The 19,856-nt window shown below is 34.3% G+C and overlaps 1 protein-coding gene and 1 long non-coding RNA gene across 2 annotated transcripts; one reads left to right on the top strand and one right to left on the bottom strand.

The window, feature by feature from the left end:
• The first annotated feature begins 14,653 nt into the window (after positions 1-14,653).
• LOC109189519 (sorting nexin 1-like) lies at positions 14,654-19,652 on the top strand. The gene is made up of 11 exons (XM_019340129.1): positions 14,654-14,777; positions 14,901-15,044; positions 16,387-16,522; positions 16,611-16,744; positions 17,321-17,395; positions 17,871-18,030; positions 18,390-18,523; positions 18,632-18,700; positions 18,921-19,000; positions 19,107-19,167; positions 19,248-19,652. The coding sequence occupies exons 1-11, from the start codon at positions 14,766-14,768 to the stop codon at positions 19,449-19,451; spliced, it is 1,209 nt and encodes a 402-aa protein (XP_019195674.1). The 5' UTR covers positions 14,654-14,765; the 3' UTR covers positions 19,452-19,652.
• LOC109189520 lies at positions 15,099-16,347 on the bottom strand. Its single transcript, XR_002055575.1, has 2 exons — positions 15,711-16,347; positions 15,099-15,483 (listed from the first exon to the last, which is right to left on the bottom strand). It is a non-coding gene; the product is annotated as an uncharacterized LOC109189520 (long non-coding RNA).
• Positions 19,653-19,856: the final 204 nt, after the last annotated feature.

Here is a 19,856-nt window from a genome sequence, read left to right as displayed (position 1 = left end):
GACTACCAAATAATGAATCGACTTTAACTAAAACTCATTCCAATTGCCAAAATTTAATTATGATTATGATATTCCAACAAAATTGTCCCTAAATTTGTTTGATTTATGGAATTGAGTGTTTGTATTTAAAAACCAAAAAAAAAAAAACAAAAAAAAAACAAAAAAAAAAACAAAAACAAAAACAAACAAACAAAAAACAAACAAAAAATAAAACAAAAAAAAATAAAACAAAAACAAAAAAACTGGATCATTTGATATTTGGATTTTTTTAAATTGAATGCTTGAAAATTAATATTATTTTTATTTTTGCATGCTTAAAATTCTATATTATAATTTATTTTATTTTAAAAAACTTAATATATGTGATCCAATCAACCTCTAATGTGTCAAATCAATCATTAGTGGATTGAGTTGAATTAGATCCGCACTCCTAATAATTGTAAAAGCATATGAAAAATTCTAATCTTACCTTTGGCAAAATTGGATGTTGAATCATCTCACTTTCGCTCACATCCGCTTTGTGATAACCCCTATCAAGAAGTACATTTAAATTTTACTAAGGAGTGGAAAATGGTGTCCTTATGTAAAAGAAATGATGAAATATTGATTAATGGATATTATAATAAGCTCAATCAAAAAGGTTAATTAAGTAGTCCAAGGAGCAGGCTATGACCTGGAGGCCAATTAGGTATAACATGCTTATCTAGTAATCATTAAACGCGTCTAGTGACATTTAATGCCACGCGTTGAGTCACCGCAATAGGCACAGTTTGCAAGGTACACACAAATCCTATTGCGTACGATTGTCTAAGTGTTATTCTTAAGATTTCACGAAGGTTGTAGTATAAATAGGCATCTCATACAATGAACCTATAACCAACTAGAGCTATCGAAATGGGCTGGCGAGGCAGGGTTCATCAAAGCCCGCCAACAATATGGGCCTAATCGAGGCCGCCCCTGTGACACCCTGTAAATCCAAACACTAAACGATGATTAATTGAAGAATTAATCCAAGTTCTCTTGCTAACCTATTTCCAAAAATCCTGAAATTTAATAATCGAATGACTAGATTTTGACTAGTCACTTAAGTCAAAGGGTTGTACCTTGTGCTTCTTGAGTTGCGCCCTTGTTCCCTTGTCTTTCCAACATTAGTAAGGGTAGGAATGTCTTTCTACCTAAGAATTGTGATTCAAGCTAACCTAGCACGACACTTCATTTCATTCACTCTTCAACCTAAAACTCAAAAACTCTAGCCTCTCTCTAAAATGATTTAGCTTCTTCTCCAAGCTAGAAATTGAGCATCCAAGTCTTGCAAGATTTTCTTCAAAGATTCCTACTTTCTTCATCTTGAGCATAGGAAAGGGTAAGATCCTTATCTTTTTGGTGTTTTTAACCTTCTTTAAGTTGTCTTTTTATAAAGTTAGGATATTTGTTGTGTTTAGGTGTGTGTAAGAAGTTGGTGTAGAAGAGGAGCTTTATGAAAGGCTTTTTAAGGGTGAAAAGAGGAAGTTGTTAGGCTACAAAGGTAACTCATGCTTTACAAAACCTATTTTCTTACTTATATGATGATTCTTGGCTTCCACTTATGATTCTTGTGTTGATTTGTGAGAAGTGATGCATTATCTTGTGGTGATGCATGTTTAGAGCTTGTTCTTAGGGTTCTTGAATGCCATTGCTTGGCTATTTCTTGGGTTCAAGTCATATTATTGTTGTGTGTGAGATTTTGGGTGTTTTGGACTTGGACTTGGCCTTGTTGTTGAAAATCCCCGAAGGGATATTTTTGTGTACAGGTGTGTACCCGCGGGCGGAACGGCGAGCAGGGCCCTACCCGCGGGGAACCGGTGGTTCCTGGGTGTGTACCCGCGGGCGGAACCGTGAGTGGAGGTCCACCCGTGGCCCCACCCGCGGGGAACGTTGTTGGTTGATGTCGGAGATTTGTTCCCCGTGATTCTTTCTTCTCGGTATTGATGTTTTGACCTTTCGTTGTTGATTTATTGGGCTATTTGTGAGTCTTCTTGATGTTTCATATGTCTAGAACGGTGTGTTAGGAATCCATGATAGGATTTGGCGTCTTGAATCGTGCTAAGGGTCCAACTTTGTGATTCGTTGGGCTGATGTGAGTCTTGAATGTTCTTTGGAACTACTTTTGGTTTACCCGTTTGATAAGCATGCTAGTTTGATGTTGAAATGCTAGTATGTGTGGTTTATTCATTCTTATTGGGATTGGCAATTTGTGTTGACAATCATTTGGTGTTGGATTGTAATCCTTTATTGTTGAGTATGGTCTCATTTCTTTATTGTGATCTCTTGATTGATTCCTATGATGTGAACGTATGTAAATCGTTGTACCCTTTGTTGATACTTGATTGAGGTTATTGTTGAGCCTTAGTCCTCTTGGTAATGATGATGACCTTGTGTGACTATGATTGAGATTGGTGGTTTGTTATTTGAGCTTTGCTCACGAGTTGGCGGTTGTGTGAATGAAATTAATGGTACCCTCGTGTACTAAGAGTTCGGTGGTAATGTTGGAGGTTGTTGGAGTGGAGACGACGGTCCTCGGAGGTAAAAGGTTGGACTCAGAAGTACAGGCTGGCACTAGGAGGTAATGGTCGGAACCGAAATAAGGCCGGGGGTAGCCATAAGGTTGGAACAGGGCATAAGGTTGGAACTATGATACTTGTGACATGTAGTTGTCACTGTGGCATGTAGTTGTCACCGTGTGAATGTGAATTCCTTGCTTATGAGTATGTCTTGATGTATCCTACTTTGTGATCAGTAGAATGCATCCTGAGTTGTGTTGTCTTTCGTGTTTGTAGTCTTGTTGTTGTTGTGAGGATGGTGATCCTCGTTTCTATTGAGAGTGATTGATGAGTCTTTGGTGTTGACTTCTCTCTTTGGTTTTAAAATGATATATATTGTATTCCCGTTCTAAATGGTTTTGTTTATATCTATCTATATATGATATTTAACACGTATTGATGGGTTACCAACAATATTCGCTGACCGGGTGTTATCCCTTGATTTTACAGGTTTTGAGTAGATGCCTTAGTACTGCTATGTTTTGTTTGATTGTTGTTGACTAGCCTGTGCACCCATGGTTTATAGGTGTGGCATAACACTTACCGATTTTATATAGCTTCCGTTTGCTTTATGCCTTGATGATTAGATGTTTAACTTTGAATTTAAGTTTTAAAATTGTGGTAAAAATCGGGGGTGTTACAACCCCCCGCATTAAGTCCGGGCCTTGGCGAGTGCCCACCAAATTTTAAAAGTTTTATATTTAAATAAAAATTAATATAAAAAATGTTAATAAGTTTATACTAAAATAATTTGGAAAGTTTAAACATACATTAATGCGTTTCTAATTTGTTAAATACAATAATAACTAATAAAGTAATAAATCATAATAAATAATAAATACATAATGTGTTAATTCATAAGTCAATAACAAATTATTTATACAATGTACTAATTACTAATACACATTTTCAATATAAATGAATAAATAAATAAATAAATAAATAAATATATATATATATATATATATATATATATATATATATATATATATATATATATATATTCCCTATACTTTATTTTATCTATCATATTTAATATTCAATTATTCATTAGTCAAACTGACTCTTTATTCTTTGTTTATTTTCTTTATTAGTTTTTAGTTATTTTTAAATTTAAAATTTTGTGTTTTATAGTACTTTTAATGTAGTTTCTAAATATATAAATTTTATACATTAATATTAAACTTAATATTATGAAAAATTGAATTCAAAATAACTTTAGTCAAGCCTCGTTAACCGAACCAGACACATAAAATAGGACGGAGGAAGTATATAATAATTATGTAAAATGGTATACACACACACACACACACACACTAATGTTAGTAATGTATACATATACTAAGTGATAAGTGCTTATTTGTCTATATTTTCCCCCCTTTCACTATGTCATTTTGCTTATAGATCATTCCAAATTTCAAGAGATTAGGACTAAATTGTGTCATTTTGCAAGGAGTTTGGGTTGGATAGCTTTGGAAGCAAATATGAGTATTTTCATGCATTTTTTAGGACTTTGGAGTCAAATTGAGCATTTTAGATACATTTAGAGTCAATGGGCCCAAATAGGGATGACAATTCTACCTGCACCCAACGGGTTCCCCGTATCCCCGCCCCTACGGGTTTTAAAATACCCGCACAATTTGGGTAATGGGTGCGAGTATGGGGGGAATTTATATACCCGCGCAGGTATGGGGGCGGGCGGAGGTATCCTCGCCCCGCACCCGCACCCGCACCCGCACTTATATATATCGTTATTAGTATTCATTTATTATATAAGTTTATATATATTTTATAATTGAAAATGCATAATGAATTAAACTTCTTAGTTTTTTGTTTATGAAATGTGAATAGGAACAACACAAATAACATAATGAGTAAACACTTAATACAGTTTATACTATCAACACAATTTTAGTTCCAATTAAGAACTAACTTCATTGGCTCTTATTAAATTTTAGAGTTATGTTCAAACTTATAAAAAAAAAAATCAATGTGATCATTACAATTGTAGTATAAGATTTTTATTAGATTTAAGTGTAATATAAATAATTAGAGTTGCGGGTTGAGTATTACCCGCACCCGCAAAATCCCCGCGGGGGCAGGTATGGGGTAGGATTTTCATTACCCGCGCGGGTGTGGGTGCGGGGAATGGGTTGGAAATGCGGGTGCGGGGGCGGGGGATATGTCCCCCGCACCCACCCCGCCCCATTGCCATTCCTAGGCCCAAATATGAAGCTAAAGATATGGATACAACCCTTCAAAGGGAGCCAAATAGTGGTGTTTTCAATGATCTTGGTCATTGTAACAGCCCCTTTTTCTAAAATCTAAATCTCAAATTATCAAGTTTAAACAAGGTAGATAAGCAAGGTTTAGATAACTAAATAAACAAACGATCGATCAAGGGTGTCACTGCCACAGCCACCACTCACGGAGTCACGGTGACTGCACAGGCTACAAAAACAATTAACTAAACTAGAGCCAAGCTCTACAAACATCGAAAACATGGGAAACAACCCCCGGTGTCCACGCACCATCAAAAGATAGTTTAAACAACATCTAACATCAGTTCAACTAAGGTAGAGACTAATCTATTAACTACCAACTCATATCTACGCACTAACTAGCTCGTGCGCTCTCACACGCTGGACCCACCTGAAAGGGGTTATAAAACAAGTAGGAAAATAAACCTGTTAGCAAATTAATGCTAAGTATAAAACCACCCAACTCTGTCAAGTACTATAGATATAGATTGGAAAACATTTCTCATTCACACGCAATCTCAAGTATGAATATCACCAAATACAACACTTAGCTTAGTCAACAATCTCAATAAATACTCATAAACACTTCTATATGCTTGCAACCTATACTTCATATAAACATGATTTTCTCAAGTACTCAACTTTAACATATTCTCATGCTATAAACAGATGCCTTCAATCATAGTCTTATATGTACTACTCAAACTCATACTGATAGATAAAGAGATAACTGAAACTCAACAAGCAAGATCATGCTATCATGCCAACTCGTAAACAACAATAAAACTTTACTTCTCAAAAGCTCTAAATGCACTTCATGCTAAGTCATGCAACAAGAAATGACATGATGCAATAAATATTGATATCTCTCGCTCTTTATATAAAAGAACATTTTATGTTGAGGTTTTCTGTTGATTCTCTTGACTCACTTTTCTCTTTTTTCTTCTTTCTTGCTTTCTTTCTATACTCGTGGGCGAGGTAGGAACTTCACGAATCGTGAATGAACCTATCCGGGCTCGGCATCTAGCCGGCCTAATACTCATCTCGCCCACAGAACCGTTACTCTTGGTTTTTATATAATCTCTGTAGAATTAGGCATCGTACTTGTTAGTGTGCACACCCCTAACCAGGATTCCAAGCCCGGCGGGTAGTATCCAACCTAGAAACTCGGGAATATCGACCAAGCTACTTCATAAATATCTGTCGGTCCTCTATGACCGCTTCTTTCCTTTCTCAAACTTCTTTCTTTCTCTTTTCTTTTGAAAGGACCTAGTCCTAACAAGGCATCCAAAACAAAGTTTTCCTCACAATATAGATAGTATAGGTATATCTCATGCAACTTCTTTTCTTATGCAATACACTCTATAATATGCTAGCTTTGCAATGCACATAAGTCTCATACAACTTCTCTTTCTCACATTTTGGAAATCAATTTATCATGCAATCTTCTCAATGTAAAAGATATAGATTTTTCAAAATAGATATAGTTTTTGAAATAGAACTTAGGCTTTACTTAGAGCCTTCACTGCACTTATTCTTTGAAATATGCTAAAATACTCATTCACTGTGAATATGGAAATATGCACTGTCTCATGCCAAAATCTCAACAACTTAGCAAATCTTCTCAACAAATATTATCAAGTATTAAACATGCTTCTCAACAATTTATAACCTCAAAAGCTATAATTTCCTTTACTGATTCAAGTTCACAAACAAATAAATACAATGCATTCATCTTACCATCCTTCTATCTGTTAACATGCTTTCTAACTCAAAATCAAACGAAATCAACTTCTACTAGCGCGTCGTACGAGCCCGAGTGTCCGAGCCTCAAGGGCCCACAAGTCCTGGTCCGAGCGACACATAGCTGAGTCACAGAGGGCCCGGCCAGTACAACTTTTGGCCTGGCGAAGCTTAGTGGTGGGGCTTGTGAAGCCCCGCCAAGCGGCGGTCCTGGGCAACGGATCCACCTGGGATCCGTTCCCATGGTCCGTCCCTTCACGGATCTAGCCAGCGGACCTTGCCTAGGTCCGTTGGCTTTGACCGTGAAGTCTTCTAGTACACAGACAGTGTGCACCAGAACTTTCTTCTTCTCCAAAACTCAACACATAGCAACAAAAATACACTTCAAAACCTCAATAAACCAATCATAAAACATCATCAACACATAAACAAGTCATCAACAAATATTTTCTAGCATTTCTAAACATCTATCTCATATTTCTAGCATTTAACAAGGCAAAAACTTAATTTGGGAATCCATGGTTTATACCTTGAGCTTGGTCCTATTCTTGTGTGGATCCCCCTCCCTCTCCTTCTCAGATACTACCTCCTTCACCACCTATTCTCCTCAAACAAACAAACACACACTAGCGTAAAGAAAGAACTCAGAGATTTGGAAACAATGGTGAATGATCTTAAGAGATGAGATGAAATGGATGGATGAGATGAAGGCAAAATACTTACTGTATTATTCTTCTTCTTTCTACAGAGCTCAAAGCTTGGGAGTGGGGAGGCAAAAGAGAGGATCATGAGAATGAATGGAATAGTGTTGTTTAAATAGGGGTCCAAAACCCTAGGTAGAAAATGATTGGCTGAAGGGGTAAAAGAATAATTTGGCTTGCTCTAAAAATAAGATATTTGCTTTAGCTTGTAGAAATCATCAAGGTTCACCCTTTATCATGGACCAAGACCTTAAAAATAATTTTGTACAACTTTGGGGTCAAAATAGATTTTCTATTAGATAACTTCTAATTAAAACATTTGGTTCAGGTTTCACTCAGATTGACATTTTGGGTCAAAACTGGGTACATAAATGTACCCAAAACTTAGGATTTTCAAAATAGAATATTTCTTGGTGTTTGAATTTATTTAAAAACTCGGCTTAAAATATTTAATTCATACACCGTTTTTGGAAAAATTTTGGAAGTGTGAAAATAAATATTTTGGAATTTTATAAAATAGAAATTTAGGAAAAATATTTTTGGGTTGTCACAGTCATTTAGACAAACGAAGGCAAAAGTTGAGCAAAAGATTAAGGCGTTGTAATTATCCCACAACACGTCGACGTCTTAGTATTTAGACAATATCTCAACCTAGAAATGTCTAAATCAAGTAATTCTAGGGCCCATTGGAAAGAAAACTCGAAGGGATATAACTTCCGTGAAGACCACAAATCCTAAATCCAAATGTTTGAAGGTCAAAAGGCAGGCCAAGTGCAAGGCCGTGCCATCAAGGCAGTAAGCAACATTTCTTAGCCGATTTTTGGCACGGCCAGTGGCACAGCCATACCTATGGTCGTGCCCACCATGCTCAGTTTGCAAGTTCGCATTTAAACTCACTCTCAGAATGTTCAATTTATGGTCTGTTTGGAAACCCGAAAAATGATTTCTGGAAATCATTTTTCGGGTTTTGGGTGTTTGGCTAGGCTAGAAAATGAAGAGAAGTCAATGAAAAATGAGCCCAAATTTTTGAAAAATGACTTTCTTTTTTTTTGGGAGAAGTCATTTTCCATCTTCTCCGCACACTTGCTTCACTTCAGCTCCGCCTCCTCCTTCAAAGCACAGAGAACTCCACCAACAATGTTTCCGGCGAAAACCAGAGGTCTGGTTTTCGCCGGAAAAATTAAAAAAAAAAACGAGAACAAGAGGAAGGGAAACCAGAGAGAACTTCTCTCTGGTTCCTCTCGTTCTAAAGCAAGGCGCACATGCCAAAAGTCTAAACAAGAGATAACTAGCTAGAAGCAAGAGACTATGCTCATACTACCGCGATCTCAAAAGCAAGGCTACTCCATACCTGAAATACATTTTAAAATATTAGCGAAAGAATGCCAAGCAAATTCCAACCCCAACATGTAAAACTACATACATATACATTTGATATACAAATAGGTTTTGAGACTGACATATAGAATATATTTCAACTTAACAATTCAATAGTGTGAGAAGTCAGAAGATGGATACTCAATCAAGATTGTTCAAATCACAAGGCAGGAACTCACTCAATAGAGTACTCAAATGGACTCAATTCAAGTAAAACAACGGGAAATGAACTCAACTCAACTTAGATTCAATAACCAACAAGCGGGATTACAACTCAATTCAAGTTCACAAACCAACAACGGGAATAACTAGATTACTCAACAATAGAGTTTCCAAGAGTCAAACATGCATCAACCTGATATAGTGGTGTGTGTGTGTGTGTGTGTGTATATATATATATATATATATATATATATATATATATACACACACACACACACACACACACACATAGCCAAAGAGTTCATACATCAATATTCAATATTCAATACAATACAATATCCAACCATACTCCAATCCATCCAAAACACCAGTCCATCCTTATCTACCAAGCGGAGCCAAAGCTCTTTTCCACCTATGCAAATGGAGCCGAAACTCTCTTCCACCTATGCAATTCATATTCCACCAATGTAAACAGAGCCAAAGCTCATATTCCATATTCCACCAATGCAATAGCCGGAGCTCAATAATATAATATATTCAAGGAATGTATGTATGTGTATGTGTGTGTGTGTGTAGTCGAGTTCCGGTGTGGTGAGACCCTCCCGTGCGGCGGAAGAATGAAGATATGCAATAACGATTGTGAAATAGTAAGGAAAATGCAAGATGAAGGAAGATCATACCTAGCCTTATAGTGAAGATGAATAAAAGATAAATCTTGGTAAGTTTTCTCTTGAAGAAGACGGAGGTAATTTTCTAGTGGTTGGAAAATGAAAATGGCATGAATGGTGAGAGTGAGAGTGGAGTGAGGAGTGAGGAGGAAGACAAGTCTAGGATATTTTAGTGAATGAAGATAGGATAATATGTTAGATATATGAATTGTATGTATTAAGTTAGAGGAATGTATAAATGGGTTATATTATAAGGTTAGTGGGCTACTTTAATATATACAAAATACAATGTTCATTATTATATAAGTTGGGTCATCAATGGTAAATAATATAAGTAGAATAAGGATACCTAGGTCCAAGAACAATTGGTCTTAAAAAAAGTTATGCATTTAATATAAATTCTTCAGGAATTGGGTTTTTAATAAATACACTAGTTTTTTACGCGCATTGTGCAATTGGGATAATGCCCAATGTTTTTTTTTTTTAAATAAGTACTTTAAAGTATATCAAGACAAGATTATATTGGAATTGTTCATGCATAGATAATTGAATGTTAAATTTGTGTATTTAAATAGGCAATTCTAAGATTACAAATGCAAGATAATATAGTCAAGATTGATTATAATTATCAATAAAATAATTGTATAGGTATGGTTGAAACCAAATATGGGACATAAGGGAGAGCAAATAAAAATTAGTGCATAAAATATTAAATATATACTAATATTGAAGAGCTAATTGATGATTGTCAAACAAGGACATTGCGAGATAGTTTCCCACTTCAATTTGTTGTGTGATTTGAATACTCTTGTTGTCAATAAATCCCCCAAGTAGTTAATATGATTGACTTAATTATATTTTTTTATTTTTTATTTTTTAAAACAATTATTATTATTATTATTATTATTATTATTATTATTATTATTATTATTATTATTATTATTATTATTATTATTATTATTATTATTATTATTATTATTATTATTATTATTATATGTATACCCTTAGCTCATTTTACATGTTAATCTAAATAACTAATTTTTTCAAATATATTTTTACCAACCATTGATGTAATTCGCTGGTCAAATTCGCTAATATAATCCGCTAACGCTAATCGCTAACTGCTGATTGTCAAACAAGGACATTGCGAGGTAGTTCTCACTTCAATTTGGTGTGTGATTTGAATATTCTCTTTGTCAACAAATCCCTCAAAGTAGTTAATATGTTTGGCTTTATTAATTATATTTTTTTAATTTTTTCATGGTATTAATAAAATACTTGGTAAATAAATATATAACATTATTTTGTATTATAACTTTGATCTTTAATTAAAAAAATAGTGCACAAAAAAGATAATAGACAATGTAATGAATATAATCAATTGATGAATTTAAATGTGAAGAATTTTTACATTGGAGAAATATAAAGACAATATAACTAATAAAATTATTTCTCTTAATTAATTTATTGATAATGAATAATTTTTTTTAAATAAAGCATTGTAGGGACAATGTAGCGAATATAACCAATTGATGAATTTGAATGTAAAGAATTTTTATATTTGAGAAAAATAAATACAATATAACTAATGAAATTATTTCTGTTATTTAATTTATAGATAATGAATAATTTTTTTTTGAATAAAGACATTATAGACACATAATTCTAAATTAAAGAATGCATATGTATTATTTTTTGTTGTAGCAATTAAAATTAAGAAATCTTAAGGAACAATTAAAATCTGATAAATCTGAGCCATTCATTTGATTAAAAAATTTAACCGCCATTTTTTCTACCCATTATAGGCCTAACTCTCTTGGACTCTTATTAGTATAGTAGATATTGATAGGCATATTTTACACCCATATTTTAGGTACATTTTTATAATATTTTTACATTAATTATTTACTATTATATAATAATTATCTAGTTTTAGAGTTTAATTAATTAATTAATTAGTGTTTTAAATTACTAATTATCCTTCTCTCCCTAATAATAATAATAATAATAATAATAATAATAATAATAATAATAATATTATTATTATTATTATTATTATTATTATTATTATTATTATTATTATTATTATTATTATTATTATTATTATTATTATTATTATTATTATTATTCTATGACATGATGACCCACCGCTCAAATCATAGAAAATGACAAAAAAAAACAAATAAAACCTTGTTTCTTTCTTCTTTAATTCGTACAGGATGAACGAAAGCAGCGAAGAAAATTTCGTCAATTGCATCCTATTCCGACGGGTATCAGTACAAAATAGCGGAAGACTTCATCACTTTGGCGCAATAGTAGGAAAATGGGTGGTGAATAATAGTTAGAGATATGTATAAATATTAAAACATTTTATTTGTTCATCGTTCATTCTTCCCCTCTCGATTATTCTTTAAAGTTGTTATCAATGTCCATTAATTGCTAATTTCGTTAGCTTGGTTTAGTGAATTAAAGCCCCGGGATTGATTATGCGGTAAGATTATTTATTTATTTTTATTATATATGTTTTTATGCATTTGAGTATTAAATATTCTTCAAAATTATTTGAATAGTCATATCATTTAATTGCTAGGAGGCCTACTAGTTATTTATTTATTTGATATAATTATTTGCTATATTAGATAATGTTGTGCTACAAATTATTCTAATATTCAGTAGCAACTGAGGTTAATTATTGACGGCTTAGTGATAATTGGTCTCGTGTATAATATTTTTCTAAATTAAATGCAACCGCTTGTGCTTGTGTTATTTAGTTTGTCGGTTTTCCTAGTTCCTATTGCTGCTATTAAATTAAATCTATAGCGCTTGTCTTAGATTATTTAGTAGTTAGGGGTAATTAAACCGCGTGTGCTTTAGTTATCTACAACTAAGGGAAAACAGAAATGAAATAATTTCACGACAAATATTCAGTTGCATATCAATTATCTTTTTGAATCAATGATCAGTGTTAAACTCCGGTGGTGGATCTTTACTAACCAAGATTTTCTATTATAAGTGCTTTCAATATATTATTTTCACTGTTTTATTCGTTTATTTACTTTGAAATAACACTTTCATACCAAACCCCCATTTCCTTTAATTTGAGCAAATACGTTAAACTAGTTACTCCTCGTGGGACCGACCCTTACTCCCGCTACTACGTTTGTAAGGTTCTAATTTGGGAGCATACGACATCTCACCACATATAGACTAGGGATTACCGGAGTATTTATTTTAAGAAATTGGGCTTGCTAGAAATAATAAATCCTTTATGAAAATAATCTCAAATATACTAGTCATAAAATATTTTAATACGGGGTGTCAGTGTGTCACACTCTCCCCCCTTAAAAAGAGTTTCGTCCTTGAAGCTAAAAAGGTTGAATGGGACGAAGTTGATTTGAATTTGGTTTTAGGAATATGAATCAAGGTAGATATGACATGCAAACGATATGATGATGAAGGTTTCTAATCAAAATTCTAGATCCTAGTTCTAACCAATGCTAAACACCTTCCTACCCTAAATCTAGATTACCTAACTAAAGAAGGAGACACAAACTTAGGAGGATACCTGCATCCACTTCATTGGCTTTGGCTTGCGTTCAACTCATGACGTAGACTTTGCTTTGCGGGGGTCCAGACCTTACATTCGAGCTCTTGGTATTTCCTCCATTTCCTCCACCATTGTTCCCACCTTGAAACTGGCCTCCGGACTGAGGCCTCGCATTCCCACTTGAGTTTGGGTTGAAAGAGTCCCTGTTCCTGAACCAACACTCGAAGGCCATGTGCCCCTTTCTACTGCAAGTAGAGCACTACACCGCATGTGCCCCTTTCTACTGCAAGTAGAGCACTACACCGCATGCCCATGGCAATTTACTCCTGGGTGATCCTTACCACATCGTTGGCAATAGAAATATCTTTCTCTAGACTCGTTGCTTCTCCCAATTGATCCTTGAGCTTGCTAGTAAGTTCTTCCACCCTTGAAGTCGTTCCCTTGAAAGCTCCACACTGGCTCGGCATAGGCAAGACTTGGCCTCTTGGTGACAAATGCACCACTCTCTTCGTTCTTCCTCTTGCGACTTTCATGGACTCCCTTTTGGATCATCTAAACACGATAAAGATTAGCAGCACAGATATAAGCCTCGCTGAGAGTCCATAACTTGAGTACAGTCAAAGCCTTCCTTGCTTTAAAATTTAACCCGGATACAAACTTTTCGATCTTACTAGTCTCGGTGGGATGAATGGGCAACCTAGTACTCTTATCAACACACTCCTAGATTGTCAAAGTAAACATACTCTACTTAGCACCTATTGCCATCCCCGACAACGGCGCCAATAAAGCTATAATATACGTGGGATGGGATAGGATGGGAAGTGTAAACGAGGATGGAATCCCCGAGTGTCGAGCTTAAGGATGGCAAATCAGAGTAAGCTAAGTGCAAGACAATCACGTGTCATGATGAATCAACAAGAGTAAACTAGGTGCAAGATAAGAGTGGTATGGAAACATTGATGTAAGCATAGAAAGCAAAGAAACCAAGAAAACAAGCAAATATGTAAAACAGAGATTTGGATTGTTCATCTACTTCATAATGCATGTAGGATCATTAACATAGGTTAGGACATCGCAAGAGTATAATTGTGTGAAGATATGCTAAGTCCGTTCACCTCCCGGTATACTAGGATTCCTCTAAGCTTAGAACACTTTTAGGTGACTAAGTACCTATTAGTCATTTGTTCGAACATCTTGCCTACACTTCATTCCTAGTTGCATCCTCCCGGATATTGAATTAGGAAATGCCATGGAAGTGTGCCCCAAGTGATCTAACTTAGATCTCTTGCTTAGATCATCTCAAGGAGTTGATCGGACTCTCCAAGAAGCTTACAAGACATTCAATCACCTTTTGTCCTTATTTTTTTTATTTTTATTTGTTAGTTTTCTGTTGCTTTATTATTATATTTATAATATAATATGAAAGTGAGACTATTTGTAAAATGAAAGAGCATTGCATGTAAAAATTTATTAAAAATTTTTAAATTTTATTATGTGGTAGTGAGATTTATTTTTAAAAGCGAAAAAAATATTGCATGGATAATGATTGCTTTATTTGTGAAGGGTCTCCGGGTCAGGTTATTACCGGAAAAAAGAAACTGCGCGCTACTACATCAGTTAGATTTCGCCCCACTTGTGAGATTTAGCAAGCACGTATCTCTCTCCACCGCCCCTGTTCTATCAGCTCTCTGTTAATCTTCTTTCCGACCTTTAATCGCCAAGCTGCCATGATCTCTACAATAATTACGATTTTTCCATCATCATCTTCTTCTCACTTGTTTATATATCCTGATTGAGTTGGTAAAGCTAACAGTTTTTTTCTTTATTATTGAAATGGTTGGTGTTTGAATGCGGAACATCAGGAGAGAAGCGGATCTGAGTCATTTCAAAGCCCTAGATCCCCACAGGCATCACAAATGACGCCTTATCTTTCAATATCAGTGACCGACCCAGCTAAAATGGGCAATGGGGTCCAAGCTTATATCTCCTACAAAGTCACCACCAAGGTCATCATTTCCTTTGATCCTTTACATATTTTTTTTTTCCGGTAATTTGTATTATGCTTTGATATTTTTCTACCTGCATGTGTAATTGTGTCATTCTTTTCAATCACTCAATAATACGGATCGGATTGGTAAAAATGGGAGTGACCGAATTGTGGTAATGAAACCTTTTTTGGTTCTGGATTTTTGGATTGTTAGGGTGCTCTTACATTTTCTACATGTCATTTTGAGCTTAAAATGATTTTTTAAAAATGATGTATAATTAGAAATGTTAAGTTTTAAACCACAAATTCACAGTTGTCGTGCAAGTTAAACTACTTTGAAATTACTTGTGCTAAATTTAATGATGACGTTTGTAACTCACTTGAAAATGGTCTATAAACCAACTGGTTGTCTGGTTTCCTTCTCTCTTTTTAGTGTTCGAATTATCTGTGCTAATGGTCTACAAAATTGATTTTTTATATGACAGTACACAAATGCTTTATTTAATTATAGTAGACCTGTTAGTGCAATAGGTATGTTAAAAGCTTTAGTACAAATCCACAATTATCTTGCGAGTTAAACTACTGTTGAAATTACTTGTGCTAAATTTCATGATGACTTTTGTAACTCCCTTGAAAATGGTCTATAAATTGACTGGTTCCCTTCCCTCTTTTAGTGTGGAATTACTTGTGCTAATGGTCTACAAAATTGATTCTTGATGTAACAATACACAAATGCTTTATTTAATTATAGTAGACATGTTAGTACAATAGGTATGTTAAAAGCTTCTTATGTGATATAAATAGGTTTGTTGAAATTTTGTGGCAAACTAAACATCCCCACCGAACCATAAAGGGAAAAAATGAAGTTGAAAATGTGAAAAGAAATATGCCAATGCTACTTGTCTACACATCTTGTATGCAATAGTCGTTATTTCTTTCACTTAAAATTTAGCCATTTTACATGCATGGCTTTGCATATTCTATTATTCTCCTTTTGGCAGTTGATTAGAGATAGGGAAATTAAAGAATTTTAGTTAAGTACATCATTAGAAATTAGAAAGGTTCCTTATTAAATTTTCGTAGCACCCAAAAATTATTGTTAATCATCATATTATTAATATATGGATATGCCACATAGCTTCCCTTGTCATTGATTCTCAAGATGTTTCTTTTCAATCTTGACTACACTATTTACTTATCATATTAAAAAAAAAAAAACTCAAAAACCGTATTTGTCTCTTCATTTTTAACATAAAGCACTCATTTTTGTTTTCTTTTGTTTATTTTCCTGTTGTATATGCATGCATACAAAAGTATGCATGTACAAAATGTGACTCATAAGTAGAAATTTGTGTTGTCAGACTAATTTACCTGACTTCCAAGGGCAAGAAAAGATTGTTATTCGGCGCTATAGTGATTTTGTTTGGTTGCACGATCACCTTTTTGAGAAGTATAAGGGAATATTTATTCCTCCTCTTCCAGAGAAGAGCACTGTAGGTAATAATCCCCAAAACCTCCCTTTTCCACTGGCCTCAAGGTGCTCTCATTGAATATTAAGGTGTGCCTAACGCTGTATTGTTTGCAGAGAAGTTCAGATTTAGTGCAGAATTCATTGAAATGCGATGTCGAGCTCTGGATGTTTTCATTAACCGCATAGCTTCACATCATGAACTTCAAAAAAGTGAGGATTTAAGAATATTTTTGGAGGCAGATGAACAGGTAAAATCTTTAATTTTTGGTAGCTTGAATAGGAAAACATCTTGGTTCTATTCTTCAATTATAAAATTTTATCCAGGGCATTTGGCCATGTTGTGTCTTTAATGAGGTTTTCATTGTGTATCATACATTGAACTTGAAGTATATTTTCTTTGAACTTAATACTAAAGGTGTATTCAACCTTAGCTATCCTTTCAAAAGGGTTATTTCTAGGACTCAAACTCATTACCTAATAATAGATGAATGATAACTTGGTCAGTAGACCAAAGACCAAATTCAACCTTCTAGGAATTAAAAAAAGAAAAAAAGTGAAAAGTATATTTTCTTGAGATCATAGCAAACACTTTGCAGCTTAATATCTTAGTGCTTTAAGCCTTTTAGGGTCCTCAAAGAAAATAGATAATCACTTTGAATTTTAAAATAAAATGGGTCTTGCTCTGAAAATTTTCCTTGTCAATAAATATCAATAATGCTGCCTATGGATCTGATACTGTTTCATTACCAGGTCTGTTTTATGGTGTTTTTAATGATAATTTTCCTTGGGAATTTATCTGCCATCTGATTTTACCTCATTTGCAGACAATGGAAAGAGCCAGGGCCCAAGAGACTAGTATTTTCAAGAAAAAGCCATCTGATCTAATGCAAATTTTTAAGGTAATAGATTAGTTTGTAAAAGTAGATTTTACTATTTCTCAGTAAAAAATTGTTATAAGAAAGGATGCAGTCAACCTAATAAAACATGTTGGATGTCTAGAAATAATGTCTTACTCAACCTTTGCTTGATCTTCTCCATCACTTAACTTAGTTTGAGGCAATTTGACTTTGCTCCTCCTATTACACCAAGGCACATGATCACATGAACAACGTGATGCCACTAGCTAAAATTAACCTTAACATCTTGGTGGATGCATGCAATAGAATATTAGTTAGATTTTCTTGGTAGTTTAATATACTATGTTGTTGTTGTTGTTGTTATTATTATTATTATTATTATTATTCTATGCATGCCAAGCTTTGTTGTGCTCTTAATTTTTGTAAGCATTTATCTGGTTCGCAAAGCCTCAAGTTCCTTGGAGCATTCTTATCGTCGTCATATTTAACTAATGAGACACTATTAATTGGTTGGCAGGATGTACAATCAAAAGTGAGTGATGTTGTTCTTGGAAAGGAAAAGCCAGTTGAAGAATCAAATCCTGAATATGAGAAGTTGAAGCACTATATATTTGAGCTTGAAGATCATCTAGCTGAAGCTCAAAAACATTCATATCGTCTTGTTAAGAGACATAGAGGTACTAAATAGTGGTGTTAGAGATGCTGCTTATTATGCATACAGCATACTCATTCGATGATCTTATATTGTCAATGAGAGCACAATTTACATTGTCTTCGTAAAAGGTAGAATAGCTTCCTCTTGGTTGCAGTTGGAAACTTGGAAGCAAAATAGAAAGTAAAACAACTTTGACAGAACATTTCTTCCCTTTCCATCTGGGGTTTGGGGGGGGGGGGGGGGGGGGGGGGGGGCGATCTCCTTAGGATTAACTACCTAGGTGGCATCTCAGACTCTCCTTCTAAATGCATTAGTCTTAATTGTATAATGATGAAAATTTATGTTGCTTGTTCTCTTTATATGAAACATATTTTACCACAGAGTTAGGACAGTCTTTGTCAGATTTTGGAAAGGCAGTCAAACTCCTAGGAACTTCTGAAGGAAATTCCCTTGGGAAGGCATTTTCTGATCTCGGTGCAAAATGTGAGCTGCAATCAATTAAGCTACAGAAAGAGGTAGTATGGATTGGAAGACTATTTGTTAAGTTGTATCTTTTTCCTTGAATCCGTTAAGTTGGATCTTTTTACTTAAATTGAAAATGCTGGTTATGTTCTCTCACCCAGGCACATAACCTTCTAATGAATTTTGAAGAGCCATTGAAGGATTATGTTCGAGCAGTACAGTCGATTAAGGTGAGTTGGGAACTTTTCTAGGGAAGGTTCTTGAACAACTAACTTATAATTGGCAACATTTCGTTCATTGTGCTTGACAATAAGTATATGGTTTAATTATAATAAAATAAGAGTGAAGTACATGAAGATGGTAATGACATTTATATTATCTCAAATGTTGACAAATAATGATTTATTTTCTTATAGTCAAATACTGAGTTTTATTTTATTTTTTTTACAGGCCACAATGGCAGAAAGAGCAAATGCTTTCAAACATCAGTGTGAAATGGCTGAAACAATCAAGTTCAAGGAGATAGATATGTATGATTTGGTGAACTGAAATTTATTTTCATCGCGATTTGAATTGACAGCTAATTCTTACTTGGGTATTGTTGTTTCGTAATTGAGCCCTTGTGTTGTGTTCCAGAAACAAACTCAGGCTAATGCGGTCTGATAAGTTAGCCGAGGCTGAGCGTGAATATGAAGTGGTACTTGCCTACAAATTTTTTGTTTTGATATCATCCCCCTGCTTTGCTTGACACCATATCATATGATTTGTATGAAACAGTTGAAGGTTGAGGGGGAAGAAGCAGGTGAAAGATTCAAGACAATAGCCCGTTTGATGAATGAAGAGATTGTCCAGTTCCAAGAGCAAAAAACACTGGATATTGGTGTTGCTTTACACGAATTTGCAAAGGGACAAGCGCATCTAGCAAACAGTGTTGCAGAAGCCTGGCGAGGCCTTCTTCCCAAACTCGAGGCTTGCTCTTAATCAGAGTAACGTAAAATTTTCTAATTCAAACTCAGCGTTATTTCATTTCTCTATTGTACTAATTCCAATTCTAACGTTAATTTTAACAGAGCAAAAAGAATAAACACAATCTCACAATTTTCAGAACTAAGAGCCATGTAAATAATTTACAGTATTTATTAGCAACCACAACCACAACAGTGTGAGATTTGGTGCCGAGTATGCGAATTATTGCTGCCATGTGATATGATAAGCAATTGCTTCTTGCCCACAACTGCAAAGATTAACAAGCAATTGCCTGAAACCAAAAAATTGTAGAACTCAAATCTGCATCATAAATTCTCTGACGCTGTCATGGTTGCAAATCCTAATTTGCATGATGAGAATGTTGGAAAAAATAGCTTGAAATGGCATAAAATGGTATAT

The sequence above is a fragment of the Ipomoea nil genome, unplaced genomic scaffold, assembly GCF_001879475.1.
Source record: "Ipomoea nil cultivar Tokyo-kokei standard unplaced genomic scaffold, Asagao_1.1 scaffold1558, whole genome shotgun sequence".
Classification (NCBI taxonomy): domain Eukaryota; kingdom Viridiplantae; phylum Streptophyta; class Magnoliopsida; order Solanales; family Convolvulaceae; genus Ipomoea; species Ipomoea nil.
The sequence above is the reverse complement of the archived record's forward strand: the minus strand, read 5'-3'. Positions and strand labels throughout refer to the sequence as shown.